We start from the raw sequence: 23,348 nt of genomic DNA on the forward strand, positions 1-23,348 counted from the left end.
TGGATCCCGCCGAGACCGGGGTCACCCCGCGCCGCCGACGAGGTCGGTGTCGTTCCGTCGAGCGCGCGCGCGCGACCGCGGATGCTTCTTTCCGATTCGACCGGAGATTCGCCCGGCCGGCAAAAACCTAAGTGCGGCCGCTTACGGGGTGCCCTCACGACGCAGGACGAAAAAGGGAGACGGGAATCGTGCCGACAGCGGACACGCTCTGGCGTGTTTTTAACGATAATTTCTCTTATCTCCCGCCAGCACATGCTGTCCGCCGTTCGTAACGGATTGCACGTATCCGGCGGTAAATTGAGCGAGCCGAGACAGTCGCACAGATTGCAGACGCGTATTGCGGCTTCTATCGTATCGCGATCACATCGATATACGGGATACCGTTGAATTAGCATGAAACATCGCAGCGCAGATGCAATCCAGAAGCAATTTCAAGCCGATTTCTCCTTCGCGAGATTGTCGATAGTTTTTCGGATAAGCGATGAAAGAGATGCAGAACACAACGTCTATCATTGCTGATGCGTTATTCTTCCGTCGCAAAAGATTGACGTTATTTTCTCGTAAACAAATTTGAGATCTATTTACGTTTTACGTACGGTAGAGTTCTCTGCAGTTTGGATTCCAACCGTTCGATATCCAAGTTTAAGTCCAATCGCTGATGACGAAGAGATGATACTCGATCTACAAAAATGGCCGCAATGCACCATAAAACGGATCGCCCAAGTGCACGGTATTACTGTCCGGTGGTAATCATCACCGATGAACGCAAGACTCGAGCGAAAGAAACGTTGCCACTGTGTTACTAGACAGTTATTAACTGCGTTCGACAGCCTACACCACTCAACGCTCCCCTTATGGCTGCGCCTTCTCTGAAATTATGCGCCGGCATTGGTGTAGCCTCGACTTCGGCGAATGTGCCATTTATCGAGAGAATTCGGCCCCCCCTCTCTCTCTCTCTTTCTTTCTCCCGTTCCTGGACAACATCAAATTTCACTGTGAATTTTTATCGACTGGTCTTTCGAAAATTTTGTTCGCAAACAATAGAATAGTAACTTTACCGAACGAAATATAGATATTAAAAAATTCCAATTATATCTCTCTTCTAATTTTTTAGAGCAGATACATAACTTTAAATAATCATGTCTCATACTGTCAATAGCACAATAACAAAAATCACTTACTGGCTTTGAATACAATTTAAAAAAATAACAAAAGCAGAAAGTTAAATTAGTAGATACTAATTAACACTACACTAAACATTTCCTACGCAACGATTGTCACGTCCAACAACTTGTCAAACAGAAAAGCCTAAAAGCCGTCTAAGACATCGAGCAGATGTCTGAAATATTAGACGGTCTCTTAGATATCTTCACTACATCCTTTAGATACTCATGTTGTTCCCAGTTGTCGGATGACAAGCGTGATAGCACCCTCGTTCGATGTCTCAACGAGACGTACGCCACTGCATGACGATACCGTGAACACAAACGGATCTCTGTCCGTGCCTATCCATAATACATGGCTACGATCTCTTGTTTTTGTCACTGCCGACTCGATGCGGCGCGTGAAAAGAGCACAGAGGTCCTTCGGTAGCACCGTCTTTAATCTGCGTTAAGTTCTCTCCCATTCTATCTCTCTCCTTCTTTCACTCTCTCTTCGCCCTTACACCCGTCGCCTTCGGAAAAACAAATCCTTTCACGCCACTTTTGTAACAGCGAAGACGTTGACGTGTCGTGCTTCTCCCGTTACAGGAGTGATGTTTTTCCCGTCCCTATCGCGTTCCGCGACTTCGATCGCTGCTCGGTAACGCGAGACTCATGTTGTGATAGCACCCCCGCAGCACCGTGCTCGCTCGTTCGGTGTAAGTTACTCGGGAGTGAATACACCCCTGGGGCCGGCAAACGATGCGTAACTAACCTCACGCACGCTTCACGCATTGACGTGACCGCACACTGCCTCCATTCATAATCCGTGCATACGCCGCTCTTATGCCGATCCTCGTTGTCGTCGTCCAACGCGCGCGGCGATCGATTCTCCATTCGGAATCTCAAGCGGCGACGTCAGACTCGAGATAGATAAATAAACATTCGTGTTCTAAAAGTAGAAATCTCTATAAAAATAGTTTTTCATAAAAATATACATGCTGTGGAATAATAATAAAATACCGCTAATACTGATGGTGACTCATAAACAAGGGGACCTAATTAAATTTTGTCTGAGAAACTATCGACAATGTAAAGAGAAATAAAAGACTTTTAAATTATTTAAAATCAGGAACGCGATATAGGTACGCTGCCGCTATAATTGTCCTTGCGTCCAAGTTTACAATGTAGGAAACATTTAGATGGCACAACGCCAATCCCACTGTGACAACAGTTGCTCTCGACCATATAGCTGTTCGTGGAGATATGACCATACGGTCCAAGGGAAATTGATCCTCGGCTCTTTTTTTTCCTCGCTGGCTCTCGTGGAAAGGGATTCACGTCGGCGAGTATTGCGAGATTTTCGTGGTCGAGTATTTCCTGGGGGACCTGCACTCTGTCAAGGCGAGTTTATCCGCGTAGTGATGGGGCCTCGCAAACGGTCTGTTTACACCGTAAAACCGGAGGCATGCGATCGAATAGCGAGTTATATTAGGTGCCGCAAAGTGGGGCGGTTTCGTGCTACTCGGGACGCGATATACACATCGTCGGGATCGAAAAGTGCTGCCTTCTTTTCGCGGCACGTTAAAATATTGTGGAAAAACAAATAGAACTGCAAAATCGCGAATGTCTTTGAAAATTTCACGTCACAGTATTAAAAATGATTATTATCGTGAATAACATATGAATTTAAGATATGCACGTTCGATAGTAATATTCGTTATTTTGTCCATTGTTTGTGTCCATAATCAACTATCTTATTTCAATATAATTTCTTGTGTAATGTCGAGAATTAAATAAAACGGACAATCGTCACTCAAATATAATATAGTCATGCCTAATGCTTTAACCAAGATTCGAACTGATTCCTTCAGAAATCTAACGATAACTGCTTACTTATAAAAAGAATTATATTTTACATTGATCGTAGATTAACTAGGCGAAACGCAATCGTATGCTAATTGCGAACTGCATATAAGAAGACTTTACATCAACTGTTCCGCGCGATCGCTGCAAGTGCGTCGTAAGATTTCAATGACACAGATATCGCTATCTGTCACGAGAGAAACGCACCGACCACCGATCCGATCGGTTTTCGTAACACGCCGAGAGAGAGACGACAGCCGGCGGTACGGAGAAACCTCCACGAACGAGCCGGGATTATCATGGTTATCGCGACAAACACGGACAGAATGTTTTCTGCACGGCCACTGAAAAGTGTCGAAGAGGCAATAATAATTAATGTTAAGCGATACTCGAGGTTCATCGAGTGACACAGACTGATCGATGTCATAGGCCGGTTGTCTTGCCCGATAACCCTTCTCGTGACATCGGGCCGCGTTATCGTTTCCACGAACGTTCGCTGCACATTTACCGAATTTTTTTTTCCCCCTCGGACATACTGCGGAACGAGAAGATACGCGATACGCGAGATCGCTCTTCGTCCCTCACGTGCTCTTCGTTCCACGCCATGCAAATTCCGCTGACGTACTCTTATATCGATTTCTTTAACGGCGAATGCTCTCGACTGTTTCACGCACATCTGTTCTCTGTAAGATCTCGCCGTCGCGGTCGACTCTTTCTCGAAAGCGTTTTCTCGCCTCGTTGGAAGTTTCGATATCCGTATTAGAGAATGACGTAAATGACAATGACAGCATAAACCAATTTAATCTCTCGCAACAGGCAGCATTTCAGACTGACGAAAATATAAATCAAAAAGTTTCTTTATTTTTACAGTTAATTTTCATACAACATTATTTTCTTTAGTTAACTTTCTGTAATTGAGTAACTTATGTTAGTCTGGTTTTCAACAAAGTTTAAATGAATTGCCATGTATCATAGAGTGTTTGCTCATTATTTTACGACTGTTGACATTTTCTTATTCTTCGAAACGAGGGGAGAGACGCGTCCGGATCTTAATTCACCGCGGTACATATTCCGCGGTCCTCGTTATTGGATTCCTCCTGATAATTCTGCCCTAAATCATCTCTCATGGCGCTGGAGGATGCCGGATTGGAAAGGGCCCTCTAATTTCGCGCTGGGTCTCTGCGGGGTCGTGGATTATGCAGGGACCGGCAAAGGGTTGATCCTCGAGGGACGGGTGCGTCGACGTGACACTACTTAGCCTCTCAGCTAATAGAATACTGCCTTTAGGTAAACGGTCGTTCAAAACATTCTGGGATACCGGCCAATTATCAGTCCCTGAATCTAACGATGTAGCTCGTATGCATAGATTTTCATTGATAAACATGAGATACGAAAGCGAAACGAAAATCCACCTTTATATATTTATAAGATATCTACATATACATACATATATACATAGAATATTAAAAGCAAATCCAGATTGAACTAATTGTAAGTAAGATTTGCTGTAGTAATCGAGAATTAACAATCTCGGTCTGATCACTGAATGCGAAAGTTTCCGGTATGGTTCGTACGAGAAAAAGCAGTCACTTTTACTCACAAACCTCTCGATCTTCTGGACACACAGTGGACATCGCGCGAGTATCGAGCAAGTACTAGCGCCGAAGTTGTTATGACAGTCAGCGGCAGGCCATCCATCACCGAGATTCGGTCTCGGCGGGCTGAGACCGCGGACTAACTTATCCAATATTTAAGGTTTTGTCCCTCGTGAGGCCAACTGATATATCACTCGCATTAATATATATTTGCGGGGGAGATAACTCCGGTTAGAGCCCGACGTGGCCGAGATGAAGGCGGAGGCGACGGACAGGAGGAATATACGGGAGACATATAAATGTCGACGGAGATTCTTGCAGTCACCTCGAGGAATAGATACGGCTATTTATCGCGAAATATCGTCAGATCAGGGCACCGGTTATTCAACGAGAAGTGCGAGAGAGAAAGCGAGAGAGGGAGATAGAGAGAGAGAGTCGAGCACATTTCTTCGTTTGAGACGATCAATATCGCGCTCTCCCCTGTGCTCGGAAATTAGGAGAGTTCGAGAGTCCTCGCGGAGAATGTCAGATCAGGCCGCGATAAACGCAATAGCTTTTTCAGCGCTTAAGGAGTCTTGTGCTGATAACGCGACTGTTTCGCAGAAATTACGCTCGGGCCGGTACAAAGTTTCTTATGCACGGCACGCTCGGGGCCGCGGAGAGCGGGCCGGCGCGGCGCGGCGCGGCGCGGCCCGAAAAGCTTGATGTCAATCTGCAAGAGCCGCGTACTTCCGAACATGTAATTACAGAACCGTTTCTCGGCGTCCCGCTTTATTTCTCGTAGCACCTCGTTTCGCGTTTATCTGCCGCGCGAAATCTCCTCGCTGGTTTTACGAATGGGATACAACCGCGACTCACACCGATCCATGATTTTGAGTAAACTGCGTAAGATTTAAACGGGAGTAAATGGCACGCACACGGTTCGAGATAAACGCGTGTAATAGTATTAATAACTGGCATCTTTTTTATTTTTTCATCTTAGAAACGCTTGTGACATGTTTGCCTTTCTAATAAATTTGATTACGTTGTATTACTCAATACATCTTAATTTATTACGTAATACAAATGCATAGTTATTCTCATTCATCTTATTTGATTTCATTAATCTTGTTTATAAGTATATGTATAATAGCCTATATACTAACGTCTCTTCTACTTTACTCATAAAAATTTATCTCTTACGGCACATGTCCTTTTCGCAATAACCAATTCAATTAATCTAGCTATGCCTTTCTGGAACAGTACCTGGAGGTCTCCTGGGAGAGATACGCGCTTCGTAACCTATCGTGGACGGCAAAGTGGTACAATAATGATAAATAATTCCGCGCGAAATAAGAGTGCGTCGAATGCGGCGGACGTGGACTTGGTCGAATCAACTTTGAACAAACTCGGGGGCCACTCCAAGTTCTTGCTAATTACCATCACGTTACGGAGTGTGGCACGAGCCGACACGACGTCCTCATCCATCTTAGTAAATTCCTAGCTGCGACCGTCGCGGAATACAATCTGGCGCGGCGAGGATACCGTTTGTATGATTCGCGAGACTTAATATAATTAATACGAATGCCACGATGGGATTTAAAGCGGAGAGAAGCATTAGACAAAATCCAGCAGCGGTTTCTAGCAAATTCTTATACACTCATAAAATTATCTGTAATAATGTACAACTGACGTAAAGAAATTAAATTATGTAGAAATTATGTAGAAATGTGTGGAATAAAGCATGTGCATTATTAAACTCTTACCGACATGAATATATAATAAATATAGCTAATACTCAATACTAAATAATATAAATATTAAATAAAATAAAAAATATTATAATAATAAGTAACCGATCAAAACTACTTAATTTTACATAAGAACTATTATATATAAATAAATATCAATTTTCTAGATTTTTGTGTGCAATTAAAATTCTCTTTTTCCATAAGCTCAATCTACATATTTTTAGATTAATTAATATACTAAAAACTGTAAAGAAATTCAGTATTTTCGGCATTCGGAGCTATACCAACGACGCTTCCGCAGTACACTGTCCTATTTGATTTTAAATCATTAATCGGCATCAAGAAACGCGAGGAGGATAGCGGCGGTTTCGGCGAGCCGGATAGTTATCTACGTTTGCCAAATTGAGGGTGTAACGTGGCCCCTGGTCCAATTACGTTGTCCATGAGACGTTAAAATGCTCGTGGCTCGTGACACGGCGCTTCCGCGTGTGGGGGACCTTACGCACGCCCTTCCGTTTCGTCCTTTCCTGCACTCCTTCCGCGCGCAGAAGTGCAGTCTCATCAGGAGTAAAGGGGAGTAAACGCGACCGAGAAGATTCGCGTGCCCGTAGTCGACCGAGGTCGAATCCCTTCTCGAGGTCAGAATATTTTTTTCACATCACCCCGATCGATCGCCGACCTCGATATCGATCCCTCGCAGATGCTCCGAGATGTTGCTGCCGACGCGTAACCTCGTTAAGGTCAAAGTCGTACGTCAAAAGAACCCTTTCCCCCTTCCTCGCCGGATGTAACGCTAACACGGCGCATACAAACGAGCGCTAATGGCGCGGATAGCTTTTGTTGTTTTTAATTAACCCTTTCTTTTAAGACGGCCGGGGGGAGCGGTAAAACCGTCGAAAGGGACCGTCTCGCCGCCTTCTCTCGTCCTACACCACCGCCGCGCATTCGGGCCCTTTTCTCCTGCCTTATATCCCTTTCCGCAGCCCTTTTGCGTCCCGCGGGGGATGTAAATATGCGGGGAATTGCACCTCGGAGACAGGCGAGCTTTTCTCGTTTACGAGCTACGACGAGGCAGTGTGCCTGCAATTAAACCTTCATCTAATTACCCCCGCGACCGCCCGGCTAATTGCCGACAGACCCGCGGGATCGACTGAAAAGCAATGCTACCTGTTTTACAAAACTTTTCTTTCGTTATGGCTATGGAAGCTCGTCGGATACGGCTTTAGGCACGGTGGCTTTGTAATTCCCGACATTTTTGAATATAATATCGGAGCAAGAATTACGCACGTGTTTGTCATAGTGTTTATGAATTAAAGGAAAAGAATTGTACTATATTAATTTACACAAATATTAATTTACATCCCGATTTAAATATTCTTCGAGATAAGGTCGAAATTTGACGAAGCACACGTAACTACGGTAAAGAAAATATGTGAAAGCTGTCGTAAAATAAACGATGTAAACTTTCAATAACGCACGACAGTTGCGGCCGTAATTGCGCACCTCCATAACGCGACGTTCCCGAAGAAGTCGCCGTTGGTGTACAAACTAAGAGGACGAAGCGGGGCGGCAGGGAGGGTCAAGATGGTATACGTTGGACGTCGGCACTTTGTCGCGGTCACGGGGCTGTCAATCACCGGTGATAGGAGGCGACACATTAATCTCGCGAAGACCCCGTTGACCGCATCCTCTTCTCTTCCCTTGCGGTCAAATAGTCCCCACAATTCTGTCTGCCGCTTAGCAGCTGCACGATCGTCTTTTTAGTCCTCTTTTGCATATTCACTAATAACACTTTATCACTTCAGAAAATATAAAATAGCTGAGAAATACATTTTAATCTCGTCCTAAACAAATTGGAATGTTGAGATAAATTATGACGATAGAAAATATGCCAAAGTTATAACACTTTTAATGTATACAAAGTATCTCCAATCAACTTGTATTATCTTTGATTTAAAAATTCTTCAGCCAATTTCGAACTGATTTTCTTTACAATAAAATTTACTGAAACGCCTCTCTTGTAAGTCTTTAAATGTACCTAATCATACTATCACAAACGCTATCATGTAAAGAGATGGCTAACTTTATCAGAGTGATGGTAAAGTTGATTGAAAAAAATACTTTTCATAGAATTCCTACGTGCGTAAATAATTCTCAGTTTTGAATACTCATGAGTTAGCTTCTTCGAAGGGGAATGCCCTTTTGACTTCTTTCCGAAAAGGAGGGAAGTGGGAAGTTTTCGACTTGACAGTCCGATCACGAACAGCGATGCTTGCAAAAACTGACCGCGACTGACAAATGTGTAAGAAAGAGCAACTGGACGTCTTTACAGATGAAAAACGGACGTCGGGGTTATCCGTATTATTAAGTGGAACGTTTCTCGGAAGAATGGCGCCATTTGTTTGCCCCGATATCACGGGGACTAATCCGCGTTTCGCCAGACTACGCCGGACGAGAGAAAGGTGTTGGCCGCTCATTTTTCTAAATTGTATGACGAATGTATCTCTAACAATAAGTATGGAATTCACACGTTTTGATAATATATTACAAGTTATTAATAAATTTCTAATTTTAAGAGAGAACTAATTCGCCTGCTTTACGAAGACAAAGACGAATTTTACAAAAATATTTGATAATGGAAATTAAGACTTTCTCAAGTAACTCTTGATATTTCTTGAACAATATAATATTATCGCGCGACTCGACGAGAAAGTAATAAAAGTTATAAATTTCACATTTAGCTTTATCTCAACGTCGTTTAATCTATTATTCACTTGCTCTCTTGTAGCTTTCCTATTTTAATCGCGAGAAAAAAAGAATTAATCGATTCAAGCCGAGGATAAAGTTAACAGACGTCGGCGAAACCGGTCATTAGGCAAATGGAATTCAAAGTCACACTTGCCGCTTAGACGCGGCGTCGAATGGTGTCTAAGTGAGAAAATAAGGGCCGAGTACTCGTGCGCGAGCGACGGGAAGACGGGAACCACTCTCGATGCTCGGCTTCGTTCAACGCCACATTATCTCGCGGCGCTCGAATTTCAGGGCAAATCGCCAAGGCGGGAGTAAACTCGAAGAGATTTATCGTCCCGGTCTCGCTGAGGACGAGACGTGTCGTCCTCACGAGCGGCGCAACTCGACCGCCGGATTCGGAACCACCCAGCTGATCGATCGCACATCGCGATAAACGTATTATTTAATTACCGCGAGTAATTACCGATTATTACACGACGCGGGGCTGTCCCGGCGCAATGTCCGCCATTAATTACAGCGAGCGATCACGGCCGAAACGCTCGTTACGCAGCACTCTTTAATCGGCTCGGCTCTCGTCACAGCACTTCCGCAAAGAGATCGCGCTCTCGATCTTGCCTCTCGAACGCCAATCGATTATAACCGATTACGCGCGTGGTTCTTAGTGAAACCGTACACAGTATTAGATCACGATCAGTGTGTTACAATAAAAAATAAGTCCATAATAATTATAAAAATTATTCCATCTCTCATATTAACGTGTTTTCGGTTTTTATCTGATTTCTTCGTCGCGACGTGTATTTTTCATCTCGAATCTCATCGGGAGGCATCTCCGGCCGCGCGGCTCCTCGAAATAATTCGACGTTATCGCGAGGGTAAATAAGCTCGCATCTATCCAGGGCTACGCTAATAGATTCCCCCAGGATGCTGTATCTCGGGATAAATGCCTCCCCCAGCGACACCGTTCATCATAACCGAAGTTGGACGGGCTAGCGAGGGGCGCGGGGTTAAGGGGACGCGGCAAGAACGGGAACTTGGCACGATAGAGAGAAACGAAGCAGATAAGAGAACTCGACAATCCGTGCCGCGTCCGAGGTGGTAATCAGAGATCCCTCTTCGTCCTTCGTCATGGAAGGAGCGAGACTGGAATCGACCGAGGAAAGGAGGGAGGGAGGGGGCCCTACGTTTCTCCTGACGGAGGACGAGAGACAAATAACGCTCGCGTCGGCTAGATTGAGAAGATCGAGGTGCCGGTGAATGTACATTAATCTGTATCAGCCAGCGCCATCAATATTTAATCCTAATCCCGAGAATTGCCGCGCGAGCGTAAGATCGGAACCTATGGTGCGTTGATGGGACGCGATGTCCTTCCGTCGACGTCATACTCGATACACTGTCCCTTCGAATTTCCCTCGACGCTACCTTATATAGCATGCCGAGAGTTCAAACTTCGTATTACCAACATTCTGACAAAAAACATCGCTAATATGATGATAACGGTTGTTAAAATAAACGCGCGGTTTACAGAACTCTCTTCTCGCGACTTTGTGATAAATACATTACCTAGGAAAAACTAAAATTAGAAGACCCTAAACTTTCGTGATTGATGTGTTACGCTCACAAGCTTCACGATTGTACGCGTCTACGTCTCTATACGGGGAAAATATTTCCTACAAGCCAGAAGCTGACGAGATTACATCGTTCGAGCATTCGAAAACGTGTTTGCAATTTTGAACGACGTTTCTGCCAACGATGGCTCCTCGCAAGGCGTCGCGACAGGCGTCTCGGGCCGATGTAGCGCGTGTCGTCGTTACGCGGCCGGCAGTGAAAATGGCCTGTGTGCCAGAAAGTCGCGGATAAGTTAAACAGCGGCCGTGGTACCGAGGCGTCGTAAAGCGCCGCGGCGCCTCCGTGTTTACGCGGCGACGTCGAGGCCCACCAACTGCGTCCGGTCCCCGTTCCTCATCCCTCTCGCGGCCCACCGTTTCTCGTGGTGTGCATCGGCTCGTCTCGCTCGTACCCCCGCCCTCCCTGCCTTCGACGTCGCTTATTCCACGTCTATTTTCGCGCGCGTGACAAATCTGTATGCCCGCCGGATTTATCGAGCGACATTCTGGCCGTCGTACGCCCGTTGTGCCCATATGGCAGAGCCCGGCAGCTATTTCCGTCGTCCGGTGCACTTTGCTCGCTCCTTCGACAAGTGTTTTACCCTATCGACGGGATAATTGGGAATCTGGATTAACTACGGACGTCGGGTAACTTATTGACGACGCTAATGTGTGTAAGAAATTTGTGGTATCGTTAAAACATTTCTTGATTATTATTTAGTTCTTAATAAAGCCTGTAAAACATTTTTGATGGATTTCGGATATCCATATAAGTCATCTAGATACTGTAATTGATCGCGAAAAGCATTAATGTCCTCGAACGCAACCATAATCCTCCTTTTAATGCAGAGATTTTATTAGCTAAACTCAGAATAATGTCTATTATTTAATATCAAATATCAAATATTGGAGCAAATATGAATAATTGCTAATGCTAGATATATAAAGCGTTCTTTTGCATTTCGTCAAATATTTTTCGAAAATACAATACTTTATCGATCTCTTAAGTGCAACATAGCATCGGCAAAGCCTCCGCGTGCAAAATAGCAAGCAGGCCATCTCCGGCGCTCGGCGCGTTAATGGACCTGCGTAGCGATTTCGGAGACGGGGAGAGTCTTCGCGTGTATAGAACATGATGACGATGAGACAATGATGCGGCACAGCGGGGCCGACGCGTCACACCCGAAGGAATTTTGAGGAGCACCACGGAGGACGACCTCGTCATCTTTCTTTCGGCCGCCAAACCGGACGATGATTTACGAGCGTGTATTCCGTCGCGGGAATTTGTCAGTCCGTTTCTCGACGCTGCCTATAGATGTTCTCTCACCCACCCGATATCGATCTTCTTTTTACGCACATATACATACGTATTACGTTTGTATGCACATAGATGTGTAAATTGAAGTCCCGGCGAGACGAGCGAGAGCGGCGTGGACGGCCGTGGTCTTTCGTTCCCTTCGCGCCGAGAAAAAGTAAGTCTTAATAAAGTTGGGACGAGATAAATTGGTACATTAGCATCTCGGCTGTGATTCATGGTGACGTTTTCTAGGTGGCAGGGGAGGAAGGGTGGAATAGGGTGGCCGGGGACCAGGCTATGATGTATTGCCATTAGCATCGGTTTCGTATTAGAACAAATACGCCCGTGTTTTTAAGCTTTAAAAGGCACGACGCGTCTCGGTGTTTTTGATAGGACATAATGCAGCACCCCACGATGAAGTCTTCTAAACTTTGTTCCCGTTCGCACCACGCGATGGAATCATATAACCGGTAATGAAATATATTCGCATTACAAACGTCGTGTTTAAGACGATGATAACCTGACTCATATTAATTGACATATATACCTTACAAAAACAATTCCATTCTGTTAGTTAAATGTAGAGAAACGAGACTATCGTATAAACAAATATAGAATATTGCATTTAATTGTAGAATTCTGTTAACTATTTCTGTGTTAAAATACTGACATCTGCACAATCAAAGTAAATCTTCGCAAACGTTACAAAGTTAATTATAAAATTCATAAAGCATATATATTAAGTGTAAAATGTAAAAAATCTTAAAGACAAAAATTGTTGTTTCCGGTTATTTCGTGGCTATAAATTATAATACTGTTCCAAGTTTAAAAAACTGAACATTATAATCATCAGAAAAGACTTTTAAATGCTCCTACCTTTAGATGTTTTCGTAATAAAAATATAAATTTTAAAAGTTAATGCAGTTTTGCTAAACATCATAATCGAGATCTGTAATAAGCGTTCAGATAAATAATTGCGAATGCGTGTTTCGCGGAATGGAAGGTAAATCATCCCTCATTGCCTGGCGGAGCTTGATCACAGGCTGATGCGAAACAAAGACCGCGACAGGGGGGCGAGTGCAACCCCCGCTCGTTCACGGCCGCCGTAATTCACAGTTTGGTGGTGCGTTTATTAACGGCGGCGCGGCGTCACTCCGGGCTACGCCTTTTAATGATTTATCGTGCACGCGCCGAGACGTGCGTAGCCCTTTTGCGGGCCAAAGTTCGACGTCTTCCTCGGGGCCCCGCGGGGCCCTTTTCCCTCCTTCATCTTCCGCCAGCTGCCGATCGGTGAGAAGTGCAGATGGAGGCGCAGATGTTACATTTCAACCCTGTCACCGTTCGTAACTGCATAGTTCCTCTTCTTGTTGTCGAGAGACGTCTTCCTCCTCTTCGCGTTAGGCGAATCGTAAAATCGGATGTACGATTTTACGGAAGCTTATCTCTGGTCGGTTTTAGAGGATAGACCTTAAAACTAACTATTACCACAGTATCTCCAAGAGGCGAAAACGACAATAGCTTAACAAGAAAAATAGCTAAAATGAATAAATAGCAAACAATTAATAATAATGTTACGATCGTGCCTGGATGATCGACCGTTGTGTGAGAAAGTATCAATCTAAGATTGAGTAATCGAGGATTAATCAACGGAGACAAGCAAGTACGTTGTTTTCTTTTAACAACACTTCATCGTGATGCGTGATACTAATCGCTTCTGTCAATGCGCTCGGCCGACTGATCACGGCAGTTCTTAGGTTGAAATGAGCCTCGCGTGGATACATCGAGCCGAGTAATAAAGGATACTACTCATTATCGACAGAGTGTAATCGATGGCTTTATGAGTCAGGTGCCGCAATGTGTACGCCTGGCACGATAAAAAGACGCCGGATAAACCGAATACTGGACAGACGATGAAGCGCGGTGAAAAACATTTAATTGGACTAGATTGTGGACGGCCGAGGGTTGCTTGGAGCGTAGATGACCGGTTCGCGCAGGCACGTAAAGTATTGAAGGCGAACTTCGGAAAATTCTGCCTCTCGTCGAGCGCCAAGCCGTATACGCTAAATTGCTCCTCCCGGTGTATTACCAGGAAGGGCGGATGGAATTTAGAGTACGCGTATCCTCTTATCGCCGAGGTTACGCCGCGGCGGAAAGAAGGTCGATATATACTCGACATCGAGGCTTTAATCGCGTAACTGTACCCCGCCGTCCATTCTAACCCTTCATTAGGCGCGCATCTACTTTCCGTGATTTTTATTTCAGCGCGACCAGCCGCCCGTACCGCTCTCTCGCACCGCCGTGGATATCGTACGTACGTAAAACGCGGCTTAAGTTAATCCGCGTGTAATGGTCTCGCAAGGTTACTCCTCGATCGTTCCCGATGCTGATGGCGCGTGCGCTTTATCGTATTAGGGTAGGGTATCTGAGATAGGTACGACGATGTCTGAGGTACAAAGCGAGAGACGGGAAAAATATTAATATTATGCGATGTAAAAATGTATGCTTAAAATGATCTGATAAATTATCTGGCGGGAGACGCGAGAATAGAAAACGATTTATGAACATCAAACGATATCGTCTCCTTATTCGAAATGTGAAGCGGTTACAGTCAGAATTCATCAAGTACAAGCTTTGCAAGATACGCTTTATAAATATGACATTTAAAGCAAACTCTCTCTTTCTCTCTCCGATCCTAGACGGTTCATGCATGCGATACGCATCTCGCGAGCACGGGCGGCCCAGGAAGCCATCTTGTTAAACTCCAGGGATTTCCGGACAAGGACGAAAGGATCATTAGCGTCGGGCCGGATTCATCGCTCATACGCGAGTTCCCGTGCGATGAAAACTGCATGGAGAAAAGACAGACACGTCCCATCCCGTCGATATAAATAAAGTATCGAAGGGATGGACACACTTCGGCCCGTCCGAACACAACGACGAGCCAAATGAAAAATGCCGAGACGGCCGATCAATGTAAATATATTCATGACGTGGGGTGGCCGAGCGGCCACAGGGATGCCAGGATATATACGCGTGTATGGCGGGGTTTTATAGGATGGGGTTCGCCGAGGACTCGATGGCACTTGGACGGCACATAATTCACTCTTTGGCAGCTCATTACAATTTAAAAAGGCCTTTGTCAGTGCACTACTCGTGATTTCGTTCACAGTCTCGTGGCCCTCGCGCATCATCGTACCTTCAGTGGCAGCTAACAATGCTCTACTTAGTTCGTTCGACACGTGTTAAGTCCTCAATGTAAAATCAGAAACATAAATTAAGTCCGGTTACGCGGTGTTGAGAACTTGAGCCAAATTAAATTAAGGTATGTTAGATATTTAAATTAAGCTAAACAGTATTAAATAATTAAGATATAAGATACTTATAATTTCTACACAGTAAAAAATAAAATGTTAATTGTAACATTTTTCAAATGTCCCAGAAAGTCCACTCTAAATTTTATGTTAAAATAACTCATTCATCGTGTGTTACTTGTTGACAAATTAGAAATGTTAATTTATTGACACTATATTTTACATTTATATGTGTTCTTTTAACTTTAAGTATAATGTAAAAATAACTTGTACAAAATGTCGATATAACATTTTGCTCCGTCTGATTTAATGTAACTCTTACGAAATGTATATTATACATTTTATTTTGAGTTATATTAACACATATTTTAGTAAATTTGATTATTTTATATGTCAAAGTTTACGATTATTTGAAGATTTACTTTAACTTTTGTTTATGTTAAAATAACTTTAAGACGTGTTGATTTTTTGAAATAATTATGTTAAAAGAACTCAAAATAATATTCAATTTCTAAATGACATACATAAAGTGTTAGTTATCACGTTGACATAAATATAACACATGAAAATGTTACGAAAATAATAACATAGCTGTTGTATGTTAATTTTACATTGAAATAATAGTCAAATCTTGGTAACACAAGAAAATTTTAACATTTGGACGCACGATTTTTTACTGTGTATTGTGAACATTTTCTAATAATTACCTATTAAAAAGAATAATAACACTATGCTCATGTGTGAATGTGACTTTTTGCACGCGTCACATCCAATTCACGTAATCTAATTAATACTGTTCGTTATCTCGATGATAATTTTGCCGTTACGCATGATCAACTTTCACCGCTACGAACGTGCATAGATTATTATCCTAATCACTGACGGATCAATAATGACGAATCCGTTTTCTCTCATCCGCGAAACCGGTTTAAAACAAAGAGCAATGATAGGCCACGAGATTTTTAATTTAAATTCGTACCAGTCATATCGAAACAGAAATGACTACGTTCGCATTTTCGAAACTGATTTCCGCCTATTACGGTCTTCTCTTTTATATCGATAATTTTGAATGACATACAAGAATGCTGATTTATGAAATGCAAGAACACGAGACATAGGATTATCGGTGTATCGAGCAACCGATATTTTTCCTAATGATACAGTGTGTGTGTAAAAACGTGGATATTAATTACGTGAACAATGAATTTGTTTTCGACATTTGTTATGATATTCGATATTGCAGTAAGTTTACGAAAATTTCTGTTTTAAAATGCCAACAGTTACATAATATATATTGATATATGATACATTCAAAACGAGTATATGAAACAACAATAGCAACAGATCCGTTACTCTTTTCTCGATATTCATCATATTTCTCCGATGCCACGTGAAAATAACAGATTTAATGGCTAATTGGTTACGCACAAGCTAAAAGCGCATGCTACAAAAATTTATGCGAAACTACGCTAATCGGCGAGCGGCCGACAAGTGTCTGAGTGCTCGATTATCTCGTTGATTACGCACCACGCTCGCCGTTTTATGCCTTAACGCGTTTGTTAATCACTCTCTAATCCGCCTTCGACGAGTATTCGCGAACCCGGCAATCCGCGAGAATAATTACCACGTACGCCGCTCGCAACGTGCGCCTTTTTGCGCAACGAAATGCGCGCGCGAGATTGCGACACCTTTTGTTCCGACGTAACACGGAGAATCGAAGCCGGACAGAGTCGGGTGGAAAAAAAAGAGAGAAAGAGAACGCGCGTGCAACTGCGTTCCCGCGGGATCGGGCGGAAAAGGAGAAGCCCGAAATTGATATGTATTCCATGTTGCGCCGCGTCCAATCTATCGCGGGGTCAAGCAGGCGGAATTTTAAGCGCGGTTTGACGTATGCGCGTGTACGTGCATGCGTGCGCGCGCGTACGGGTGTTCGCCATCCGGGTGTCGAGATAGCCCCAGACGATGAAACTGTGCGAAACAGTGGCCGACCGGCCCCTGGATCACCTCCTCGAATTCAGGAACTTATGAGGGCATAAAGTATCCCGACATCTTATATCGGCGAATACGTGCGTATTCGATACGTGTGCGTACACGCGAGCGCTCCTTTCTATTGTGCAAAGGGGTGGCGCGCGGTCGCGATGCCCAACGAGGGTTGGGCGGCGGTCATCGTTGGAAAATTGAATTTCGTCCCTGAGGGCCCGTCGGATGAAGTATGCTGACAGTTGGAAAATTTGCGTTTAACCGCGCGCGCACGCGACACCAGGCGCCGGAATATCCCCGGGAAAAATCTTCCCGCAATTCATTTTTTTCGTTCTTTTTTCCTCTATTTTTTTTCAAAGGTTTGCCCGATGGAAACGCGAGAATTCCAATATCGCAGAACGCTCTATAATTATTTCGAAATGTGCTTGGACTTACCGTGAGGCACCCATCCATGATGACAGTTCTCGCAGTAGCGCAGATGACGTTTCCCGGGTGTGAAGGATTCGCAGGAGCAGCCGTTCACCGTGCAGCGAATGGACTGCAATCAAAAACAAGTGCGTCATTGTAGAGAGACTATTAAGTTATGGGGGAAAGTATCATATAACGTTTAAAAAGAGTCGTCAGTGACGATTCTATTTAATAAGAAGGCTTTGTTCATGTCCAAAGTATCGACAGTTCGGCGCGGATTAAGGGACGATCGCCGTGGGCAAGTGGAAAATGGGCGACAGGGGTTCCTTGTATTTTGAGTGACCGTTTGGCGTAACGCCACCCCAGAGGAAGCTCGTAAGAGACAAGCTCGTCGGATTTTAAGGAACCGTGAATATTTTCCGCCCTTCGACTCGGAATTAACCTCCTGGGAACGACCATCCAATACTGCCCTCCCCCCTCTCCCTCGAGCAGAAGAAAAGGAGCCGACCTCGTATCGGTATTACTTTATATATACGAGAACGCGGCAGAAAACTTTATTCTCCGTGCTGCTGCAAGTTACCTGCAGGTCGGTATGTATCTACATCGAGATATCGACGTATCTCGTCGTCGCCGTGCTGCATCGAGACGAGAAGGCAGCATCCCTTCCGTCTCAGCCCCCCGTGTCTATTATAGAAAGTTCGCCCGCGAGCAACACGAATATGCACTAGGAAACTTCGACTCGCAATTATCGCGCTAATGTGCTTGGGGGACCGTCCGAGATTTTACGTAACATCGCTTCTCGTATCGCTCTTAGATACCGCGAGTTTATTTACTCTTTCAATAATACATTAGCAAGGAATTTTAGTTTTACTTTTACAGCTCTCAAGTATTTTTTATAACATTGTTTCGTTATTTTATTTAAAAGAATGACAGAAGACAATTAATGATCACATTTTCTTTCGGTTTATTCTTTTTCGCCGAAAAGATCAATTTTGAGAATAAGTTGATTTTTTTTCTTAATAAACACTTATATAAATATACGCTTTCCTAACTTTATCTTCGGTCCCGATCATCGCGCATCTTCCGTATCAGCGAAAACGCAATTTGCCGGGAGACGCAACCCCCGGCGACGTTCGCACGGGTAATAATTTGGAATCAGGGGCAGTTCTCGCGCTGCCTTCGTCCCTCGTAAAACGGCAGCGGGTTTATATAAAGAGGCGAAAAAAAGGGCAGCGAAAGAACGTTGAGAGGGGTAAAAAAGTTGTTTCACGGCAGTGTAGACGCCGGCGCTACCCGTTGTGTTGTCGTCATAACGCCGTTACGGCGTTACACAGCAGCGTTAATATAAAGACAAATGAAGCGCCGCGGTGCACGCTGTGCCGCCTCCTGCCCTGCTCGGCTATGTGTCTTTATATAGACAGTATCCCGTGCCACCGTGAAAAACGCATCCGCCGGGAATCTTCTGTCCGTGCGAAGAAGCGACGCGCGAGGACGACACGACCGACAAAATTTCGCAGGCGGTGAAATTTTATTAGCCACGCCGCAGGTTATTTATTCGGAATGGCGACAGATTATACGGCAATATTAGCGGAGCTGCTCTGCGTAAGAGGGAGCATTGTATTAGAATAAAAAAGGCGCGCGCGCGGTTATCTTGCGCCTCGCAGGCGATTTCCCTATTGTTTGCAGGCGAATTTCATTAATGCTCTCTGCATTATGATATCTTTGTCCAATTTATTAATATAATTTTCTAACTTTTTTTATTGGCCTTTCAATTTTTCCTTTCCATTTTATAAAGCAACAGATTTATAACAATCGACTAAATTGAGAATATCATTTTGATTATTTATTTTATGTGTGCATATGTGTTTTTTTCTTAATTCATCTCTTTTAATATATTTTCTGTAAATAATTCCAGAAAAATATGTTGTTAAAGCTGTGTTAGTGTCAATTTGATAACTAATAATTCGTCACTGATGTATTTAAAATAAAAATTCAATTCTGAGCAAAAATATATTTGCGCGCCATCTACATAGCATTTATATATTACATTATTAATATTGTACACGTAAAACTTCCTGGATCTTTCACTTCCATCCAGCATTATATTTGTCTTTCGAATGTGATAATAGACTGTCCTCGCAATGACGAATGCCATTTCTCGAGTTACATGGAAGGTGTGTGCATTCATTTATTTCAGCTCTTTTTCGAAACAAGATAGTCAACTTCTCTTACACACGTGCGAATCAAAGTCTAGTTCACGTATCAAGTCCGATCAATATGCTGCGTTACATGCATGTCGAGTTCGGAGTAATGAGCTAACCGGAAAATGTGATTCCTAGTCACAGAACAAGTCGGTTTGCATATCAGCTCTATTTTTAAATTATTCACAATCCAAGTTCGTTGTGCATACGTGTAGCTATAGCCTGAGGTGTAGTTTTCTTCAGCTACTTCAATCAATGTAAAATTGAATGCGTAAATGTGCCTACTCTTTAATATATCCGAAAATATACAACTGTAACAAATCACAGTCCCATAAAACTTGCACTGTAAATAATTTGAAGGTAACTATATAACACTATTTTAAAAAGGAAGTCGTTCAATGTCAATGAAGAAAAATGTGCAACTGTGCTGAAATAATTATGGACAAAGATTCTGTAACTCCATAACTAATGTAGAATTTTTTTTTTTTCAAGTTATTCTCGTCCACAATTTATTACGTCACTGTTGCACGACTGTACGTATTCGGCAGGTTTCTGGCCCGAGTGTCTCTATCACCTCAGTCATCCCCCTTTTACTTTCGCGCGCTGTCTTCTGGTATCGCGCCGCACAGAAGGTAATAACATTTTTACGAGCCTCGAAACATTTATTGCCGCCTGTAGGCCGCCACGCGGTTTTATCATCTCCTTCCTCGATACTTGCTGCTTAAGAATGCACGAGCGTTCGCGAGCGGGTGCATATGTATGTAACGATCGTGTATATGTTTCCTCGCGGTTGTACGTCTTTCGATTAGAGCGATAACGGCTCCGGCAATGTCTCTTTAAAGGCGCCTTCCATCTCCCTACGTGATTAATACTTCGGAAGCGACCCCTGTCCAACGACAACTTTTATCTTTAGCGTTTGTTGTTACAATTTTTATCGACACACTTTTATCTAGAGTTGTAAGCAGGCAATACGCCGTCCGACGCTCTTAATATCCTAGTGTTTAAAAAAGGAGGTTGAAAATACGTATTGGATATCGTAAATATTTGTCTGAACTAAACTTATAATTATTCATAGAAAACTTATGGATGGTAATACATCTGAGGAGGAAATAAAGAAGAGGTATCATAATAATGTAATATTGAGTACATTGATCAAAAACCGTAGAATCTATATGGACGAAATAAAGATTACTGTTATAATAATTTTCGTACAAATATTTTTTCTTCTAAAAATGCAGGATATTATTGACGGTCAATGAATACGTGTTCTCGAGATTTGTGTTACGTGTCCTCGTACATCGAAAGTCGCGCATAAAAAGGGATTACGGGAACGCGCGCGTACCCTATCAACTCGTAATTAACGAAGCGCAAGGTGTGCGATATATATTTAGAACGAGCTGCATCCTTCGGATGTGCGCGTGGTGTTGTGCTGCGTTGCATTGCACGTTGCGCTTTTCGTTGTATCACGGCGCTTAAAAAGCCTCGCGGCGCGCGTGCCGAAATTAACGTTCACGGCAGCTGGCTTTTTGTCGAGCGAAAGAGTAAGAGAGACAGAGACCGCTGTGCGCTCCCGAGAGCCGTTCACCAAACGATCGATCGATCGAGCCTGTCATACGGACCGTGATCGATCGCACCCCCACGGCCAAAAAGTCTCGATCAGTAAAGGTTTTCCGGAACGCCGGTATTTCGCGAAAGAACGCGACAGAGTTTTAACTGATGCGCTATAATAAACAGACCAGTGATGATGTACAGTTTGTTATTTCGATGTCTACAGGTGTTTTTCGACTTTCTCCGCTACTTGTATGCTACTGTAAATTATTTTTCAATTTTATAATCTCTTTTTATTGATTATGATTCTTCTGAAAGAATAAAAATGTTTAACCTCAACGAAAATATCCAATTATCTTATACGTCATTTTATAAGAATTATAAGTTTATACATATTGCTATTGCGTCGCTTATTCAGAATTTCTTCTGTATTTGCAATTATACTTGTTTATGATATAGTTCGGTACTACCTAATGCATGATTAAATAAAATATTCAGCATAATATACAATAGATTATTTTAAACGACTTTTCGTGTCTCTCTAACTTTGAAAGATAGTATATAGGGAGAGATCGACGTCATCGCATTGTCATTGAGTTATCGTTATGATGATCATCATGCGGGACGTGCATCAAGCGATTGAGGAAATACGCCGAAATCAGCTGGAAAGCGCATGTACGCAACACGATGATGCGTGCATAATATATGACATGACGCTAGCGCGCAATCAGCCCGACCGCGTATTGCTCAAGGGACGGACAGAATAATATCGCGACTTATCGCGGTATAATAATTAATTGCGCGGATACGGATTACACGAGTTACGCAAAATTTCCATTCAATAACGTCCGCTATCCTGGTAATTATTATCAACGCCCGAGCCAACGACACAATTCCACAGTGCGCCATTGTGTTCCGCGCGCGTCGTCTCCGAGAAACTAATATCGCCTAACAACAAATCAGATCTCTTGACACTCCACTAATTATCATTACTTGAAAACACTGTACGGACGTTCGTCATTTGCGTCATTTGTGGGCGATAATGGTTATTATTCGAAGTATACTCTGCGTCAAGTGAACAAAAGAAAAAGATGATGGACGAGACTTAAAGGGGACGCTGAATATCGACGACGTCGAACATTCTCTTAATTAATCGACTGGCAGTTTTATTTAATTTTCCTTGACAATTCTTTACATTTCTGTCTACCGCAATTTTGCTTATAATATGAATGTACAAAAAAATGTAATTATTTAACGTTTAGCATTAATCGAGCATTAAATACAAGAAATATTCAACAACAGAATTGAAGGAAAGAATTAAAACAACAGTCTCTTTTTTTTTAACCGAACATCAAATGCAATGCATTTCCCGTTACGATTAACAATAAGATCGATCGCGCATCCTTGTAACTCGCGTCCGAAATAAATCGAGATTTCATTACGACGAGTTCATCAACGTTTCCGCATGGAGCGGAAGATTAACGTGGATAACATCGGTGCTTGTTGCTGGGCCGGCCGCAAATTTCGGCCCCGATACGCCTGTCGATTACAGAGGAAGCGCAGGCGTAACGCGAAAGTGCCGAAAACTCGACGGCTCTCGGCGACGATGATGCCGATGATGCTGATCTGATACTACAGGGCCGTTGCGCGCCGTGCAAATCCGACGCGGCGCCCCGATGCCGTCGATTTCGCGCACGCTCGTGTTTAATGAACAGGGCTAATCTGGACCGATTCGAAACGCAACGCTAACAGGGTATACACACACCGACTCGTTCATCGTGGCAAATTAATTTGGCCGGCTCGAATTAAACCTCAAGTATAAAGCCTGGCATATGTGGGCGCGTCGCCCGTGGACTGCGCGAGCTCATTAATGAGTTCGAGGATTTAGGCTCTCCCGTGCATTGTGCTGATCGGA

General features: G+C 43.5%; 1 protein-coding gene and 1 long non-coding RNA gene across 3 annotated transcripts in view; one reads left to right on the forward strand and one right to left on the reverse strand.

The window, feature by feature from the left end:
* Positions 1-23,348, forward strand: part of LOC139770393 (uncharacterized) — a 166,919-nt gene that overhangs the window by 142,034 nt on the left and 1,537 nt on the right. The gene's annotated exons all lie outside the window — the stretch shown is intronic.
* Positions 1-23,348, reverse strand: part of LOC139770392 (uncharacterized) — a 240,621-nt gene that overhangs the window by 135,024 nt on the left and 82,249 nt on the right. For both annotated transcript variants that reach the window (XM_071702299.1, XM_071702300.1), the window contains exon 3: positions 17,712-17,814. In XM_071702299.1, the coding sequence (XP_071558400.1) occupies positions 17,712-17,814 (103 nt within the window). The remainder of the gene's footprint in view (positions 1-17,711; positions 17,815-23,348) is intronic.

Source organism: Temnothorax nylanderi, unplaced genomic scaffold, assembly GCF_030848795.1.
Source record: "Temnothorax nylanderi isolate EJ_2023f unplaced genomic scaffold, tnyl_v1.0 TNYL_tig0029_pilon, whole genome shotgun sequence".
Lineage (NCBI taxonomy): Eukaryota > Metazoa > Arthropoda > Insecta > Hymenoptera > Formicidae > Temnothorax > Temnothorax nylanderi.